This window comes from Arachis ipaensis, chromosome B9 (assembly GCF_059453495.1).
Source record: "Arachis ipaensis isolate K30076 ecotype BB chromosome B9, ASM5945349v1, whole genome shotgun sequence".
NCBI classification, from domain to species: domain Eukaryota; kingdom Viridiplantae; phylum Streptophyta; class Magnoliopsida; order Fabales; family Fabaceae; genus Arachis; species Arachis ipaensis.
The window spans coordinates 7,184,972-7,197,931 of NC_142444.1; the positions used below are offsets into that span (position 1 = coordinate 7,184,972).

Genomic DNA, 12,960 nt, shown 5'->3' on the forward strand with positions numbered 1-12,960 from the left:
GATATATATAAAATTTAATTAAAAGTTGTAATTAGGTAATCAATAATAGAGACTAATTTAACTACTGATTTTAATATTTGAAGGTTAAATATTAGTGAATTTAAAATAGTGACCATTATAAAAATACAGTAGATCACTATCAAAAGACTGAAAATATAATTGGTTGCTATTTAACGGGAAAAAAATGTAGTAATTTAGTGACTAATCTAATTTGGCATTAGTTTAATAGCACTTAGTTAAAATGGATTGTTAAAATCAATTGCTAAGAATTAGCAACGATATTTTAATTTAGCAACTACTCGGCCGAGAGTTAGTTTTGATTTGAATTCCAGGAGAGCAGCACGAAGATGGCTGAAGAATCCTTTGCGCGCATCATCATCACCCCTAAAGCTGATGGAAACATCGTGTTGATGAGTGGCAGTAGGTGCTTGATGATGAGAAGAAGAAGAAGAAGCAACTAAAAGTGCCATGTCTTTATGATGGTAATGAGCACAGTGGACCATATGCAATGCGATGAAGACTTGGTCAACGTCCACGATGAAGACTTGGCTTCCCTTCCCTTTGGTATGTACGAAGATCAGACAGCAAATGCAGTGGTCGAGAAGGACATACAAAGAAACCGTCGAATCAATTTGGGTGTATCTAGCTACTTTGCTAACCTTCATTAATTTTCCGAGTAATGAGTCCGTAAAAAATAATTATGATCATGATGCTACCTTTCTCTAATCAAGACTCAAGAGCACAAGGATGAGTAAATGGACCTTACCTTCTTTCTTTTTCCGTGGGTCCAAAACAATTAATATGCAACGAAGGAGCCTTGAATTGCCTTGCTATGTATAAAAGACGATAGTATAAATGTTTTGGAGTATAGGCTATCGAAATTTATTTAAGCCGGAGAAAAGTTGTTTTTCATAGTCCTTAACTATCAACTGTACTCAGTGCTCTCATTTTATAGAGTAGTTCTTCCAATCTCTAACACAAAGAAAAGAACAAAAGGAATATGAGTACGTTATTTTCAATTTCTATTCTGTTATTATTTTGATCTTTGTATTTGATTCATGCATTATTGCAAGCAATTTGTCACTAACAGTTGATTAAATATCATACAAACTTCTTTTTTATCAATAAATGTCAGAAGATAGTCGCCACGAAAAATCTGTTTTCTTCCCAAGGCTGAATTAACATAGCTTTATTATTATTATTTATATTATTCTACTTTGTATTCCAAAGAGGGATTTTGCCAAATTCACGTGTTTATGGGTCCATGCATCAGTTAAGTAGTATTTGTCTATATTTAGGATTAAAATCAAAATTTCAGTTATGAGATATAAAATATTTCAGTATTTTAAAAAAAAGTAAAGATAAAGATTAAAATATTTAAAAATAAAGACTAAAATTTTAATAATAATTTATTTAATAACTAAAAATATTAATAAATATTTTTATTTATATACACTTTATACAATGAAGAATTACTATATGTTCATAATATACTGCGAAAGAAAAAAAATAATTTTAAAGATTTATTTTATATTTAAATTTTATTCTCATAACATAAATAAATCAGATCTAAATAACTTAGAACGTTTCAGTAAAAATTTTATTTTTTAATTGTACGAAGACTTTATGTATATTCACAATTTTTGTTTGTCAATTCTTTGACTATTAGATATGAGCTAAATTAAAAATTTCTTACGATACTTTACACATCATAAAATTCTTTTCAAAAAATTAGGCTCAAATACGCTTATGTGTGTAGAGATAAAGGAATAAAATTCTTGTATTACTTTTTTGCTTTACTCTTTGTATACATATATATAGCATGATATTTGTTACTAATTTTAAATTTAAAACAGAGTTAGCTAGGATCTCATTCAAACTTAGAATTCAAATTTAGAAATAGAATAACTAATTATTTTCAATTCTCATTTAATATTCTCAATTATCATATTATTATTATAATCTTGGTGCTAGCAAAGAATATAATAATATTTCATTTGAATTAATATAATTACTTATTTGATCAAATCAAAATAATAATTAAATAATTATTATGCAAAGACTAAAACACTTATTAGCGTGTGACCCATAAGTTCATTGTTAAGCAGTAGTAAATTAGTTATATTAAATTTACTAATCAATGTTAGCGTCTAGCAACACTCCTCAATGACCTAATAATATGTAATAATACATGTTTACTAAGAACCAAAAAAGAACAAAATATAATTCCTTCCATTTTTGTAGCTCTTGGTTAACTCTTTAGAGTATGGTTTAATTATCAATCTCTAAGTTGTTACTATTATTATAATGAACTTTGAATGATCTAAGATATTCATTTCCTCATTCATTTATTCCCCTTGGCTAAGGTTTTATTTATTTCGGTTATTATAAATTTATAATCATAGAGCTCAAATTCTTTATCAAGAGTTGACGGATTCCTTATTAACTAATCATTAATTCTACAAGTATTTAAATTATACCCAATATTCATTCAACTAATACCCTAAGATATTAGGTGTCTGGTACCAAAGTATAATAAATACATTGTTAATTACTATGATAGTCGCAGGTCAAAGAAAACTCTATTACTATATTCATCTTAAAAATATTCTATTGACAAATATGCGGTAATTATAACCATTATAAAAATTTCCAAATATCCCTATATGCACCATGTATATATATAATTTAATAAATAAGATCTATTAATTTTTACCCAATAAAAATTATTATATATATTAATTTTTTTTAAATTATCAACGTCTTTTTAATAATTCTATGACAAAGAATAATTTAGATTAAATTATAAAAGATTTATCTCAATATTATGATCACTGTCACAATCTCTAAATTTAATGAAAGACCTTATCATATTAACTCTTTAATTAAATAATATATATAATAATAACAATAAATTATTTGACACATAATTGATTAAATTATAATCATACTACTTATTTTCAACACACCAAACATAATTTAGTATTTGTCTTTCGATTTTTATCTTTTAGTGTCAATCTTTCTTCCAAATGAAAAAAAAGGACTACTATCAAATATGAATTGTAGAAATGTCGCAAGCAATTCAGTGAGAATATATTTGTATGGATGATGTTATGGATTGAACATTTTTTTAGCAGTCTTTATCCTATTTTTTTTCATTTTCTTTGATTTTATTTTTTCAGGTGAATTGGGGGAATCTTCAACGGGGGTTGAACTCCACTCTAAGGGGACACCAGTGCAAGGTTCCGCTGCCAACCCATGTTATCCAACTCAGCTTATTGACGGAGATAATTGCAAATTATTCAAAGTTGCTGAGACTGAAAACTTTGTCAAGGAGATGGAATTAGATAAATGTGGTCAATCGTATGCTGTAGTTTCTATCATAGGTCCCCAAAGTAGCGGTATGCTTTCTTGCCTCCCTCCACAATGCCTTTTTTCTTTTTATCACTGTTTATTTATTTATCTATTTTTAAAAATGCAAGTTAGCTTAGACAAGTTTGAGGAGTGGTAGAAATCAATAGATTTTGTGATTTGTAATTATCAATTAGTCATTATTAATATTTTTAATGATGTAAAATTACTCACATTTTTTTTTGTTAAGTACCGTCCATATTTTAATAAAAGCGATGCGCTAGACTTTCTCAACAAATTTTAGTTTATTCTTTTGCTTTTGCATGTAATTTAATCTCATAACATGAGTTGAACCATTTATAATAAAGGTACATACTTTGATACTCATGCAATGCCCAATCAAATTAACTTACTGTTGTCTTCACTTTGGGCAGGAAAGAGTACACTCTTGAATCATTTGTTTTGTACAAATTTCCAAGAGATGAACGCTGATGCTGGAAGGCAAGTAATTCTTGACTTGTAATCCCCATTCCCTATATACAAAGTTATTTGTAAGTATAGACATGAACATGATGGTATTTGCTTGCTTTTAGGAATCAAACAACCAAAGGAATCTGGATTGCTCGGTGTGCAGGCATTGAGCCTTGCACACTTGTGTTGGATGTGGAAGGAACTGATGGAAAGGAGCGTGGAGAACAGGTTTTTCTTTTTTTTTAATATATAATAATAATAATTTTTAGTTATGTTATTGTGTTGTATACTTGTATCTTACCTGATTTTATATGTAGCATGATACTTCATTCGAAAGACAGAGTGCTCTTTTTGCTTTGGCGGTCTCAGACGTAGCTCTTATAAACATGTGAGATCCCTTTTTGTTTAAGGAAAAGTATATGGAACAAAAGCTTATCAGCAAAAAGTTAAACAAAATTATATTAATTTTAAATTTTTTAAATTTAAAATTTAAAAAATTTAAAATTGATTAAGTAACCTAATTAAAACCTATAAAATCCTTCATTTTCTCTCTCACATTAATCTACTCACCTCTAAAATCACACACAGACCCCTCTCTCTCATCATCAAGCCCTCTTCCCTCCCCACTGCGACTCCTCTTCTATCACCGACATCTGACTCGTTGGATTCGCCACCGTCGACAAGAGTCACTTCCTTTTCATAAACCAGATGTGACGATGAACATCTCTTGCGTCGAGAAACAGGGGCGTAGAACTGGGTCAAATCAGTGCTGATTTCATCCTTCCTCGTAGAGATTCGGATTAATTTAATAAAAAAATCTGGGTTCGGTCTTCTTCTTCAAAGGAGATTGATCAATGAAGGAAAAAGCATAGGCACCGTTAAATAACACACTGATATTCTGTTGGAGCTTTTTCTTTTATGGATAAGGATGAAAAATATATTATTTTAGATCTAAAAATATATTATTTTGGAATATTAGATATCATTTTGATGATTAAAGAGACTGTAAACTACACACTTGATCTTAGTCAAAAGGAGTGTTCGAACAATTACAGAAATATAAAAAAAACATTGATTTAATATGAAAAAAAAAACATCCTAATACTTAACAAAAGAAATATCCAGTTATATTTTAACAAAAATAATTAAATATTTATAAAATTTAAAAAAATTATGAAATTCTTAAAGAAATAGAGAGATTCATATTTGTAATACAAAAAAATTCGAAAAATATATAAAAGAACATCCATTTAGTATGAAAAAAAAACATTCTTATACTTGGCAGAAAAAACATCCATGTATATTAATTCGTAGAGATTTTGAATTCACCCAAAATATTTGGCTAATTTTTGGCTAATACCATTTTGGTTCCTAGCATTTTTTAATTTTGATAATTGATAGTATAAAAAACTTTTAGACGCTTAACCAATCATATTCTTTTTTGCCATGCAATGATTGTGAAGGTGGTGTCATGACATTGGCCGCCACACTGCAGCGAATAGGCCACTTTTGAAAACTATCTTTCGGGTATACTTTGGAAGCTTATCAGCTACAAATAACTCACTTAAATCCTGAAAAAGTAGTTGTTTATTGAATTGCATGCTCATTTTTTCAGGTCAGGATGAAATTGTTTACTCCACGTAAAATAACATTACTTTTTGTCATTCGCGATAAAACAAAGGTGTATAACAAAAGTATTGAGTTAATTTAATTTTAAAGCAACTATGCATTTTTTTTTCATTTGAAAGTTTACATGACCACCTTTCTTTTAACAGACACCATTTGAAATCTTAAAAGGGTTATTGCTAAAAGATATGGAGGAGGTAATCCAGTGATTTTACTTTCATTTAAAGTCAGTGAATTGTTATATAATTTATATTATCCTTTGTCAGTTTACTCTTTTCTCTACAGATATGGAAAGATTTTACTACATCTAAACCAGACTCCCACAATGAGGCCGCACTAAACGATTTTTTCATTGTAATTAAGATCATCACTGCTGAATTTACTAAGTGCTTCTTGTTTTTAGCATAATCTATTGGTAATTTGTATTTGGTAATAACTATTTCTACTCGGAAATAATTCCAGGTTGAGGTCGTTGCTCTTTCTAGTTATGAAGATAAGGAAGAGCAATTTAAGGAGGAGGTATGAACCGTGGGATAGCTATTTTAATTTGGTTATTACTTGCTGCATTATTAAGATGTGTGGTTGAGTGCACCTCATATTTGCATAACTACTATTCCTTCTGTTTTAATATAATTGAAAAAAAAAAGTTACACATTATGAAAAGCATAATTATATCTTAATAATATATAAAATTGTATCAGTCAAAATTACCCTTAACAAGTAAATATATGTATTCAATGTTTATTTGATCATGACGATTATTTTTTACGTGTGTTATTGGGAAAACTAGTTAACGTTATCTTGATAATAGAAATGGGAAATTATATACTTAAACTTCAATACTTTTTAAATAAAATAGATATATTAAACAAAGGGAGTATGTGTGTGAGTTGTAAGATGTGTAGGGAAATAGGATCATACAATTTGGCTATGAACTCATGATAATCTCATATTCGACGACAATTCTTTCCTATTTCGTTGGATTATTTTCAATGTAGGTTACGATATTGAGGCAACAAATATGCTATTCAATAGTTCAGGATAAGCCTGCTCGGGACTCAGTAGTTCCTCTCTCAGACTTTCCTTACAGTTCTCAGGAAATCTGGGAAAAGATTAAGGCAGACAAGGACCTCGACCTTCCTTCTCATAAGGTAAATCTTGCAAAATATATTAGCTCTTGAGATCAAAAGTGTTAGCAAATTTTCTTTCAAGGACTAATCTGTTAAGTCTTTATTATTTCAACAACCAAAGTGGTATATTATCTCTTGTACATTAGTAATATTAATCTGTTGTGGCTTGATCAACTTGTAGGTTATGGTTGCTACTGTTCGATGTGAAAAAATTGCCAGGGATTTAGCTGCAAAGGAGGTATGAGGAGCACTTGAAAAAAAGGAGACTCGTATTTGACTGAATTAAGTGATTGATTTTATTCAATATACAAACATACACATACATAAACATATAACTTCTATTGTTATTTAAAGATAGTAATAATTAAGTTATTCTATTACCAATATCCTTCATATATGAACCTAATTAATTCTAACTGCTAGTTAGTTCTCATGTGTTAGGAATTTGGGTATTATATGGAGTACCCAAAGTCTTAAGTAGTATGGGATATTTGATATTGTATTTAAGAAGATTGGTTATTCCTTCTTAATAACTAGCTTTTAAGGTAGCGTTTGTTTTTAGAGACTGAGGTAGGGAAACTCATTATTGTGTTTGGTGGTGAAAAATTGGAACTAAAATTTTAATGTCGGAACACAAAATTTTAGTCTTTTCAATACTTCTAAAAATTAGAAACACAAATACTGAAATTCGAAAATAAAACAAAATAATTTTTGTTATAAACTACTAATGTTATTTCTGTATTCGTAATTACTAATGCTAGGGAAGTTTCTTTCACATACATCAGGAATGGCATCAATTCAAAAAGGATATGAATTGTAGCACTACTGAATTTGTGAACAGGCTTAGTTCACAAATTGTTGCTTGTTTGTCAGAGTGAGTATAATTCATTTTTCATAACACCATAATATCGTGAAAGGTTTAGTAGCGAAGCAGATCAAAGGGATGTTGACATATTGTTTTCACATTAATCTAGGTATGATGCTGAAACCAGTTATTATGATAAAGGTCCAAGATCTACATACAAAAATCAACTTAAAGAAAAATTGCTGCAGGTACATTATTTTAATTTTCTTGCAATTATGTTAGTTCAACCTTTTCTTTTTTGTCATTGTTAAATAAGTAATGACAGGGTTATATATTAATGATTAATGAATTAAGTCACTACTTAAATTTGTGGATTGTTGGCCACTTCATTTTGTTTATATTGAAGTCCCGACGACTCATGAAATGTCTATTTGATTGGTCAGCTTTCTGAACCAGCATTGGTATCTGCATTGGAGCATATAAGATCTACAATTCTGGTCGAGTTCAAGCACACATTTAAAACTGCATTGAAACAAGGGGAGGAGTTTTATGCAGTTGCTAGTAGTTGCATTGAGCTTTGTTTGTCTAACTTCGACAAAGCCTGTCCAGGTGCACATTTTTTTTCTTTTTTAATTTCTATATCCTATGTTTCAAACTAAATATCTAACTGGTACATATCTAACGGAATTTGAAAGAGATGGAAATGTGAACTAAATATTGTGACAAATTATTAATTTGGTGCTGAGCGTAGACGACTAGCTTTGCTGCTGTTCCAATAATTATTTAAGTAGGTGTTGGAGTAACAGGGCTGATAGCTTTGACTACTGTTTGAGATGTTAAACTTTATAAATCTCTCCTAATTTAGCTTTCGAAATTGTCATGCAATTATGATCTCAAGAGAGTTGCAGAGTTAAATACATTAACCTTGCAGTTGCAGATGTTGTGATTGAAATGACAAATAAGTGCAAAATTGGAGTAAGGAGGAAATTGCAGTTGGATATTGTCTTAGTGGTTTCTTCATCTTATCAGGTATTGATCAATCATGTCCTGTGTTCTTGGAATTAGGAGTATTCAAATTTAAACCGATCTAAATTAAATTGTTTATCCAATTCAATTTAAATAAAAAACAGATTAAAACTGCATTAATTTAAATTTGATTGAATTCTATTTTTCACAAACTGCTGAATCGGATCTACTTTTCATAACCGATTAAATCCAACCCAAACCGCACAATGTACTATAATATTATCATTTTATTATTATATTTACAATTATACTTATAAAATGTTTAATTTGTTTATATATTTTTATATTATTTATGTATTGTTATTATTTATTTTACCTAATCTATAATTTTATTTCTATTGTTATGTTGTCTTTGATTTTTGAATATATTATTGAGATTTGTTATGTCATGGTTATTTAAAGTTTGATATTGAAACTTATTATATATATTTAATATTCTTAATTTACAAAATTGCAACTCCAATCCAATCCAAACCATTTAAAAAATAAGTATCCAATCCAAATTGCACCACAAGTAAAATTAGTGTTCGGATCGGATGAGTTTTTGACTCAAAACCGATCCAAACCGCACCAGAACACCCCTGCTTGAAAGGTTTTCTGATGGTAGTGCCACTGCAGGAAAAACTAAGAGAAGTCTTGTCTGAATCCATTGAAAAAGAACTCTTTGGTGGAGTTATTATAGATCCTTGGAAATCAATAAGGGAAGTTCTCAGGACTGAGGTGCGACCTACTGTTTCCCAGTTATCCACTGCACTTATTGGACTTGGTATAGGTCCATATACAAGGAAGATGATTGAGAATTTAGAGGATTATGCAAGGAGTGTTGTAAAAGAAAAGGTTAGGGGTGAAGCTAAAAATGTTCAAACGCGAATGAAGATGTGTTTTGAAAGCAGGTTTGTGAACCGTCTTTACATAGGCAATGATGACATTCCAACCGCCGCAAAGTCTGCTCGCTGTTATGTATGACGCTGTTAATTTTTCATGAATCCATTTCTTTAAATGCTGAGTCCATGTTGTATTCTTATATGTTCTTAACCAAAGTCTTAATCCTATGCAGTCTTTGACATTATTATCTATTTTGGCTGCAATTCGTTTGGATGATGATGATACCGATGACATTAAGGAAATATTAGAAGCTGAATTATTGGATTCGTCATCAAGCAGTGCTAAAAGAAAAAGAAACAACGCCAAGTTTGATCCACTGTGCCTAGCTTCTGATAGTTGGGAACAGGTTCGTTTTGTTGGGGATCGATTCTATTCGATGGGATATCAAATTTTGTACTTATGCCGGTGGACAAAGTACTGTTTTAGTTTAATCCCTAACATTTTAATTTTATTTTTAAAGTTTGAAATATTCTATTTTTATACTAAACTTGAAACATATTTAGTGCTGACATATAATCTGAACAAAACATATTTTAGTTCCCAAGTGTTTTTCAAGTTTTTTGCATAGTTCTATTAGTGTGACATATTTTGCACCTTCGGTATCGATTACTTATGGTGTCATGTTTTCTACGTAGATTCCATCCTGTCGGAAACTGATTGGACCTCGGTCATGCAAAAAGGTGTGGGATCAATTCATGCATGAAACGGAGATCATTGTCTCGAAGGCACTTGAACTGGTATGTATTATATTTCATATCTTCCTTTCTAAAGTTTTCAGAGCTTTGACTTCATGTATAATAAGGGGAAAATCTGTTTAGAGAATATTAGTTTGGGGTAATCTCTGAAAATATGATTCTCCACACCATGTAATCTAATGGTTAATATCCAAGTGCCTAGTCATGACAATTATCTATGGTGCCCCATTTCGTCACTGAAGAATCATCACCATTGATATAATCCTCTTTTTTTTACTATTTTTGTAATTTCTTTTGACACTTCAACAATAGAGTTTTTGAATATGAGAGCAAGTGAGAGGGAGTATTTTGTTTTTTACTTGGAGGAAGTCAGTATGTTGAGTGTTATATGAATAAAGAGAGTAAAATTGAGTGTGAATGTTGTGTGAATAATAGAGTAAAGTTGAAATCGTGGATCGGGTCAAATGAAAAAGAAATCAACCATTTATGTTGCTTCCATTAATCGTTGCCAACCATTTTTCTATCTCCCCAAATCATCACTCACAATTTTTATTAACTCGTGTAAAACTATCAGATATGTGCATTACACGATACTATAATCATAATTCAGTATTACACCTATTTAATTATCATATTAAAAATAAAAAAGTGTTGAAACATAACCAGATATTGATGCTTGTGTTTGTTCTCATAAAGGAAAATCCATAATTTCATCTCACATATATAATATTTCCAAGTTTCAACAAGCGAATATAAATTTTAGCAGTAATAAAATAATATAATTTGTACATGAATGAACATTGATCTTTCCATAGTTTAAGATTCTTTGCGTGAGAGAGTTAAATGGACAAAAAAGAGAGTTATTGTAAATATAAATTTTAAAATATTATTTAAAAATATACCATTTAAAAGTTTCAAACATACTAAAATCATCAGATATTTTTACCAAATAAGTTACTCAGGTTTAGTTTAGTGATGCGAAAAATATATGTACAATATTTTGTTAATATATATACTTTTGGCTGCATTAGACAAATCCTAATCTTAAAGCATTATCACGCATCACACACCCACACAACACGCTCACATGTACATGGGTTCATTTTTGGGTTCAGTTTTTCTTCCATGAAACTTGAATCTGGGTGTGGTTGTTAAAGAGGTATATGATTATATGATATGCCACTCAACCATTAAATGTATATGTTGCTCCTTGACAAGAACATATTACAAATTCTTATTTTATTGACATTTTTTGTTCAATCATTTTCAGGGTAAATCCGGGTTCTCAAAATGGTCCAGAATTCGTAAAATTGCCATTATCTCTGCTGCCACTTTATTTGTAAGCGGAGGTGTTACAGCGGCGGCTATATTAGGTCCACTGGGGTTATTACCATTATTACCGCTTATCTAAAGGGCCAAGTAAGTGAAAGCCCCAAGCCTTTTAATGCAGAGAAGACTGGGAAGCCCAAAACCTAAAGCCCAAAGTCCAACGGCAAAAAAAAAGTTACGTGAGAGAGCTAGTTTTCCAAGTAACTTGAGGGTTATTAGCATTGCTCTTAATCACAAGGTCCTGGGATCGAAACTAGCACTCAGAAGAAGAAAAACAAAAGAGATACTCATAGTAGTTGAAGAAAATCTCATGTCCTAAACTGTTCAAGCTGTGATGATGGTTTGATGAACCAGAAGGGATTAAGAGAGGGAGAGAAATAAGTTCTTCTCATTGTTGGAGAGAATGAAAAATCCCCTTAGAAAATATTTGTTGAGTTATTACACCTTGTACTTTTTATGTACTCTCACTAAAAAATAATTACAATGGTAAACCTATTATTGATAAAGAAATAATCTAGGTCCCGCAAGCTAGAATTGTGTAAATCTAACAATCCTAGCTTGGAAACATTAGCAAGAAAAGGACCCGGTGGCAGAGCTTTGGTAAAAAAATCAACAAGTTGATCCTTGGAACGAACTGGCATAAGATGAATGAGACCAGACAAATGCTTTTCACGAACAATGTGGCAATCCACTTCAATGTGTTTAGTTCTTTCATGAAAGATGGGATTATTGGCAATGTGAATGGCTGACTGGTTGTCACAGAATAGAGTGATAGACTTTTGAAGCGGCAAGCCAATGAAATCCATTAAGAAAGATAACCAACTAGCTTCACAAGTGGCAACAGCAAGAGACCTATATTCAGCTTCTGCATAGGACTTGACAACTGTGGTTTGCTTTTTACTCTTCCAGCTAATGAGCGAGTTCCCAATCATGAAGCAATAACCGGAAACGGAGCGACGAGTATCGGCACAGGTAGCCCAGTCAGCATCGGCAAATCCAGTGAGATGCAGATTAGAAGTAGAGGAGAAGAAGAGACCAGTTGCAGGCCGGCCTTTTAAATATCGGAGTACACGAAAAGCAGCCTGTAGGTGAGAAGTGGTTGCACAGTCCAAAAATTGGCTCAAACGTCCCACAGCATAAGAGATATCGGGTCTAGTGTTTGTGAGGTAAAGGAGTCGGCCGATGAGTTGTCTGTAAACAGTGTTGTCTGTTAAAATGGTACCTGATTCCTTTGAGAGTTTCTGACTATAATCAAATGGAGTAGAGAGAGGCTTGCAATCTAGATAACTAAAATCTCTGAGAAGGTCCATGGTGTACTTCCGCTGATAAATGTGAATTCCAGAGTTAGAGCGTGCTACTTCCATTCCCAAGAAGTATTTGAGATCACCAAGATCCTTTATTTTGAATTTGTCATCCAAATCTTGCTTGATGGAATTGATTTCACCAATGTCATTCCCGGTTAAAGCCAAAGTTATCAACATATACTAGAATGGCAGTGAAGCTTTCAAATTGTTTCTTGATGAAGAGTGAATGATCATCAAAAAACTGCTTATAACCAGCATCCACAAGAGTCTGAGTGAGCTTAATGTTCCATTGCCTACTTGCTTGCTTAAGCCCATATAGAGATTTTTGCAATTTACAA

General features: G+C 31.1%; 1 protein-coding gene across 2 annotated transcripts; it reads left to right on the forward strand.

Moving 5' to 3' along the window:
- Positions 1-897: 897 nt before the first annotated feature.
- Positions 898-11,540, forward strand: LOC107614715 (protein ROOT HAIR DEFECTIVE 3 homolog 1-like). 2 transcript variants are annotated; one of them, XM_088499743.1, is made up of 20 exons: positions 898-1,004; positions 3,183-3,401; positions 3,786-3,852; positions 3,945-4,050; positions 4,140-4,210; positions 5,286-5,349; positions 5,438-5,503; positions 5,598-5,645; positions 5,734-5,802; positions 5,911-5,967; positions 6,447-6,599; positions 6,760-6,816; positions 7,340-7,452; positions 7,553-7,631; positions 7,827-7,992; positions 8,315-8,412; positions 9,028-9,369; positions 9,467-9,640; positions 9,930-10,031; positions 11,260-11,540. In XM_088499743.1, exons 1-20 carry the CDS (start codon positions 1,001-1,003, stop codon positions 11,398-11,400), a joined length of 2,196 nt encoding a protein of 731 aa, XP_088355869.1. In that variant the 5' UTR covers positions 898-1,000; the 3' UTR covers positions 11,401-11,540. The 2 variants fall into 2 exon arrangements, with proteins under 2 accessions (XP_088355869.1, XP_020967375.2); XM_021111716.2 differs by having other exon boundaries at positions 7,364-7,452.
- The last annotated feature ends 1,420 nt before the right edge of the window (positions 11,541-12,960 follow it).

Bases quoted from the DNA above. Each gene is read 5' to 3' on its own strand.
- LOC107614715 (XM_088499743.1), top strand. The intron at 6,817-7,339 runs GTATGAGGAGCA...TACTAATGCTAG, and splicing joins GGGATTTAGCTGCAAAGGAG to GGAAGTTTCTTTCACATACA. The intron at 8,413-9,027 runs GTATTGATCAAT...GTGCCACTGCAG, and splicing joins TGGTTTCTTCATCTTATCAG to GAAAAACTAAGAGAAGTCTT.